Here is a 6572-nt window from a genome sequence, read left to right as displayed (position 1 = left end):
AATTTCTGTCTTTTCCTTCTTCTTTTTTCGGTTCTTTAAGTAAAAATGAAATGCATGTGAAACAGGAAAGGCCAATGTTGACCTAAAACCAAATTAATTGTGACAACAATTATGTGTTGTCTCCTAAAAGAGGTACACGAAATGAGATTAGTGGAGGTTATTGAAAATGGAAGCTTAGTGTAACTGTATTGTGCAATAAACTTGAAGAAGGGTTCCATCAAAATCGGAACAAATAATTTCCCAATAACATAGTGTAGTCAGTTCAAGTCTTAATCACAAAAGCAATGGAGAAAAAAAAAATAAAAAACATAAACAAAGTATGGGAGTTACTTCTCCATGTTGGAGAAAATAAAGACCAAAATAAGCTTGTAATTAAGGTTGAAATAGAATGCACTAGCAATATAAGAAAATTATTGATAATAATAATTTAAAAATAAAAAATAATTAATTATTATATTAATTAAGTTAAATATTATTTTATAAATTAAAAATTTATTGATACTTAAATAATTTTTATTATTAATATATATATAATAGTATTTAAAATTTGTATTTAAAATTAATTACTAATTACTTTAAATTTTAAATTAATTTTTAATTAATAATAGAATAGTATTTAACTTAATCTATATAATAATTAATTATTTTTTTGTTTTTAAATTAATTGTTATTTATTAATTTTCGTATAATGTTAATAATTATTATAATTTTAACCTACTGATTGATTGGTTGACATTATTTTCCTAGAAAGTGTTAGACACAATCATATAACTTCGAACAACACATTTCTAATCGAAGTTATTATAATGTTATTTCATTGAAAATGGTCTTCTAAAAATTTAAAATTGAGAAAGATTTATTTGGTTTATGATTAAAATTTAATTCGTGAAGAAGGTAGGAAATTAGATTTTTTTTTTCAAGTTAAAAAAGTTGTTGTGATAAAATATCATGTTATTCTTATTAAATCATTTAATATGGCTAATATTTAAAAATTTGATGAGAATACTATTTTTTCTCATAAAACATTATGAACTAAAACAATTTTAGCCGTTTCTAAATATCACAACTTTAGGATTTATGATTTCCAAAAAACAATGATTCTTGGATTTGAAAAAACTTAGTGTCTTATAATCATTAGAAACATGGTGAAATTAGCATGCCCAAATGTTTGTAATTGGTGGACAATTTTGAGGGAAGAAATAGCCTCTCACTTAAACCGTCAAATTAAATATATATTTTATTGAAATGACTAAAAAGTGAGACATCACATTCATAGTCATGAGGATGCCACGTGACACCATGGCCGAATTCATCTATTTTTAAAAATTCAAGAACTAAATTTATAGTTTAAAAAAATATAAGAATTAGAATTAAGTTATACTAATTCTTTTATAATAAAAAAAACATACTACATCAAGCACAATAGTGAAGGGAGAATATTGTAAAACCAAAGAAAGTGGAGAGGAAGATGATCTAATAGAGCATTTTCATAATGGTATTTTTATCTTTTGCGGGCCCTCGTTGAGGTGCAAAAGGAAATCATGGGGTGTAAAAAGCAAATTCTACCACACTGGTATTTAGTTCTAACTACATGGCCCATACATTAATCTTTTGGGTTCAAAGCCTCGATCTCACCTTATTCAGGAGAGCCTCGTTAAACTAAGCCCAAAGCCTCCTTCATTTTGGGCCAACAGATACAATTCCAATCTAGGAATTGCATCCTGCACCCCTTAATTTCAACCTGCACCTTTTATAAATTTGAAAGTTCCAAATATACCCTCTTGTTTAAGATGTTCATTTCGAATTATATAATTCAAAAATAACTTCCAAAATGTGCTATTCAGAACTCAAATTTTGAAGGCATCAGGGGTGCAATTTCTGTAGTTGTGTGCATTTAGCACTTCTACATTTTACTATTTCAAAATAATTTCCCCGTTAACATAAACGCTTATTAGGTTAAAAGATACTGTCATCATATTTTGCTAAAATTTAGAAACATAAATCTGATTTCACGTCATGTGAAAGGTTAAATTTATTTCAGTATTATCATGTTAAATAGCGTTGTCTGGTACACTGGGATTTTTTAATCTTTGTAGAAAATGGTTATCCACATTGTAAAATATTTTTATGTATGGATACTTTAAATAGAAAAGCTACATTTATGGAAGCTAGAGATATAAAAACCCAATTCATTCCCCTCTACTTTCATTCTTTTGACTGGGTGAAGTTTAAATTCCACCAAACCAACACAAATAACTCATGAATCTTTCATAAACCATAATAAATATACAAAAGAAATTTTAACATCCTTTAGCCAACAATGGTTAATCCTGCACGTTGGCCTAACATAAACCATCTTCATATGTTTGGTTCGACATCAGTAACAAGCCTTCATGCTGGTAGAACTGACAGGATAACCAGCTTGTATTCTTGTTTACATTAAAAGTTAAAACAAAATCTAAGATCATCATGAGCAGCAACAAAATATGGCAACCAAGTACAACTTTTTTACATAAATGCTGGGAACTTCTCACTAAGATAATAAATGAAATCCCTATATGTGACAATCAAGGAGCTGCAACACAGTAGAAACAGATGTTAAGCACTATCCAAATCATCATAAACGTTTGTAGCAAAGCTATTCATGTCATATACATGAGGTAAAACAAGTTAAATAATTTGTAAACATTGATTTTTGAACTCTGTTTCTCCCTGACCACACTGGGGGCATCACCGTTAACCCTTACTTATGGACTTTATAATGGGATTTAATGTGATACATTTTCAGAAACAGAGGTTAGTTTTAAAATGCAGGATAAAAAATGTACCTATTCATGTTAGAGAGACAAAAGATAATATCTATTATTTTCTCTGAGTACCATCCTATCTTCGTTTGAATTAGTAGTTAGAAGTCCTCATAAAATTATAATATCTATATTTAATAAAATTAACATATTTTTCAGACAAATATATTAATACAAACATGGAATCTTGATAATGAATTTTCACAGGGAAACTTACGACATATAAACTGTATAACCCATCCAACAACAGGGATATGGTAGAGGAACATTTTGATAGAAGACCAAAAACCACTGCAACCAAAAGCATCAATATTAAGTGTACAATAAGTTTTGTAGTCATGTAAAATTCAAGAAGGATGCCAATGTCATCAACAAACCTGAAGAGAACAACAAAACCGTATATTTCAAGTATTATACCAATTATTGGCCACCTCACAAAAATGAAAAAGAGACCCAAAAGAAATGATGCAGTGCCCTGAAAAAAAAAAGGCAAAGCAAACTAGTTTCCTTATTCATTTATAGAGAATTTGGAGATTTCATATCAAGTGGAGAAAAACACTAAAGAACTAAGGTTAATACATGATGCAGTAGTACAAAAACAAAGGATGGAAGATACATAATGTTTTGTCACAGAAAGAAATGCAGGAAATCCAAATCAAACAATTCTTTAATTCATCGGTGTTAGTACTTGAAGTAGAACAGATACTGACCCAAACTGGGAAACAGTCTCTTACAGGCAGGCAAGTGAACAAGGAGGAACTAACTCAGAAAAATTCCATTTATTTGTTCCAAACTATAGGCAAAAGAATATGTAGCAAAGCAACTGTGAAGCTCTAAATCATTAAGGCATCAGAAAAAGTGGATTTTTTAAGGATTCAGGTGCCAAAAATAAATTAGTTATTCCATGTATCACAACTAGCACATGCATTTTCTTGTAGTGCAAGAAGGAAAGTTCTGAACATGATTTTGAATTTGACAGCAGATATTTTCCATTGTGCAGTACAAATATTGTTTGGAACTAATAGTTGTTGGGGGAGAATATTATGCAGATTTTGTATAGAAATTTTACTAGGGTATCAACTATCAAACAGATAAACGTATTGGTGAAAGACAAATGAAGAGAAGACATTGTCCTATGCATATATGCACCTATTCGTTACTATTTGATACCAGACGTTAAACTTACTCACTTATATGATAGGCAAAACAATCTATCTCGTTTAGCAGACACCCGATTAAATTTTAAGTTTAGGAATGATAAATAAATATGTTTTCTGATCTAATGCAAACAGTTCAAAAGTCAAGAAGCAGCTATGTACAAATGTCAACTTAATGAAAGAAGAGTGCCTTATAATTCGCTCTATCAGTGAAAAGTGCCCACGTAGAACGCCAACCAAGCAAAATTGCAACCCCTGCCAAGGAAAATATCTGATTCCACAATAAAAGATGCAAAAACCAAAATTAGGGCTATACCAACCTCCATTCCAAAGGAAATGGTTACGAAAATTTAGATTGTAATAGTAAGACTCACATTTCCCAGAGCAAGCAAACCACGGTCAAAGAAGAGAACTATGGCAAGAAATGTGAAGAATAAACCGAACCCAATTAGGCCTATACCAGCCTCTGCGAGATCATGAAAAATTCCAATGTCAAAACACGCACACAACACTTGAATTGCAATGAATTATAAACAGAAGGTGCATTGCAATGCTTCTTACTCTTTGTCTCAGTTAACTCATAGGCCATAATCGATTAGAAAAACAACACCAATGAAGAAACCTTCACACAAAAAATGGAAAGTAATCAGATCATGAATTAAGATACCTGATTTCAAGGGAGAATTTTTAAGATAAAAAATGTAAGTGAGAACTTCAAGGGTAGTCTACTACAGTAAGCACGTTTTGAGAGAGAGAAGAAATAACACTGAAAATTCACCTCCAACACTATGAGCTGATGCAGAAGAAGAACGAAAGTACTCGCTGATGCCTTCTGAAAATCAAGATTGAGAGAGGCAATGGGCTTCTACTTGTTATTTATTACATGGGCTTCAAAATTCTGGGCTGTGTTTTAAGGCCCGAAGAAACTCTAATAAGCCCATAAGTCTTCGGACAAAAATAGCACTAATAATTATTTGGCAATTTCTCCCTCCACCCCCTACCTTTCATATTTTTTCCTTGCACCCGACATTGATTTCTAACCGCACCACCCCATACTGGTTCTCCAATCACATTCTCAAATTCTCCGATCGCATTCCTTTGAGAGAACATTTGAACGGTTGTTACGGCTAGGGTTGAAGAGGCTTGAGTAGTTGCATTCTTTGAAAAAAAATAATCTGTTTTGTACTCATTGTTGCACCCATTTTTTCACCTTATATGTTTTTTTATTTGTTTTGTTCAATCCAAAAGCCTTTTAAAAAAACATAAATCCAAATTGTAATTTTAAAATGTATTTCAAATTGTATAATTCTAAAATACATATTATAATAAGGAGGTTGAACAATTTGGTATACACGAAAAAAAAAAATAACAGTAAAAACTTCCCAAAACTTACTTCATACACAAACATTCATCATCAGCAACCAACAACTAACACCAGTCACCACAAACAACCAAAATCACTTGAAAATAAAGAAGAAGTCATCGCACTTTTTACTCAGACAAAAACCCTGACCTATACTCAAAAGTGTAGTATTGAAATTAAAAAAAAAAATGTAAGGAAGAGGTATGGAAGTACCATAGAATAGAAATTACAAAACTCGTTCGAAACCATATCTAAGGATGAGGAAACAACCTAAGCCATGATGATTGAGTTAGTGAAGCTGCAATTGAGCAACTTTTTTTTGCTGAGAAAATGCAAATTCTTCTCAAAGTGCTTGGTTCTTGGAAGAAGAATGAGAAATCACAAAAATCTTGGTAGTTTTTCTAGAGGAAGAAGATCTTTATGCAAACAGGTTCAGCTCAATTGTTAATAAAACCAAACACAACCCATCAGCTCTTAAGCCTAATAAGGAAATTTGACTTTAACGATGTTTCTATAAATATGATAATTTGATAGAAGAAGTGTTCATATGCGGTAAGCTCCCAAGTTTAGTAAAGGCTCTTCAAATTTTGTACGTTATTTTGATTATATTCATAATGGCTAAGAAATCTATCAAATGAGATATTTATAATTTAAAAAAAAAACTGGAATGATTATGTATATGAATGATGTTAGAAGAAGTTGAAAAAAATTGCCAGTCAAAAAATGGACAATGCAAATCAATCAATGACATGCAACTATTGGAAAGAATTTTGAGACTACAACAATAAATATATAGTCTCCAAAAATATTTATTAATTATTATTAAAATCGAATTATTCTATAAAAGGGTTTAAAATAGTTCTAATAATTTGAACTGCTTTTGATTCTAATCCATTACCTTGCTTGGATTCCTTAAAAAACTAGTATTAATGGAAAAAAATTACGGCATAAAAATAACAATTAATTTTATAGTCGAAAATAGATTTCCATTAATATGTCCAAAAGGGAAAAATAATATTTCCTACTAAAAGCAGTAATTGTTGAGAATAAATTTATTTTCTTAAAAAATTAGGAATATTCGATTTTTTGTGTAATGAAAAATCTGATACTGAAGTGGGATTAATCTGATTAAATAATAAAAGTATATTATAGTATTTATTTTCTGCCATTTCACTCCAAAGATAAACGTTGGGACTCATATATTAATACAAAATTAATTTAATTTGGTGTGACTTTATGAAAATGGAA

The 6572-nt window shown here is 30.2% G+C and overlaps 1 protein-coding gene across 3 annotated transcripts; it reads right to left on the bottom strand.

Annotated features, from left to right (window-relative positions):
* Nucleotides 1–2245: 2245 nt before the first annotated feature.
* Nucleotides 2246–5809, bottom strand: LOC137826272 (vesicle transport protein GOT1). 3 transcript variants are annotated; one of them, XM_068632178.1, is made up of 7 exons: nt 4740–5809; nt 4523–4583; nt 4336–4427; nt 4152–4232; nt 3182–3279; nt 3022–3095; nt 2246–2575 (listed from the first exon to the last, which is right to left on the bottom strand). In XM_068632178.1, exons 2-7 carry the CDS (start codon nt 4548–4550, stop codon nt 2568–2570), a joined length of 381 nt encoding a protein of 126 aa, XP_068488279.1. In that variant the 5' UTR covers nt 4551–4583; nt 4740–5809; the 3' UTR covers nt 2246–2567. The 3 variants fall into 3 exon arrangements, with proteins under 3 accessions (XP_068488279.1, XP_068488280.1, XP_068488281.1); XM_068632179.1 differs by having other exon boundaries at nt 4694–4755; XM_068632180.1 differs by lacking the exon at nt 3182–3279.
* Between the last annotated feature and the right edge of the window lie 763 nt (nt 5810–6572).

This window comes from Phaseolus vulgaris, chromosome 8 (genome assembly GCF_000499845.2).
Source record: "Phaseolus vulgaris cultivar G19833 chromosome 8, P. vulgaris v2.0, whole genome shotgun sequence".
Taxonomy (NCBI): Eukaryota; Viridiplantae; Streptophyta; class Magnoliopsida; order Fabales; family Fabaceae; genus Phaseolus; species Phaseolus vulgaris.
The sequence above is the reverse complement of the archived record's forward strand: the minus strand, read 5'-3'. Positions and strand labels throughout refer to the sequence as shown.

Excerpts from the sequence above, each read along its gene's own strand:
- LOC137826272 (XM_068632178.1), bottom strand. The coding sequence starts at position 4,550 with ATGGCCTATGAGTTAACTGAGACAAAGA. Across the intron at positions 3,280-4,151 it reads CTGATAGAGCGAATTATAAG|GGCACTGCATCATTTCTTTT; the intron begins GCACTCTTCTTT and ends TTTTTTTTTCAG. Across the intron at positions 3,096-3,181 it reads GGTTTTGTTGTTCTCTTCAG|TGGTTTTTGGTCTTCTATCA; the intron begins GTTTGTTGATGA and ends TTTTGGTTGCAG.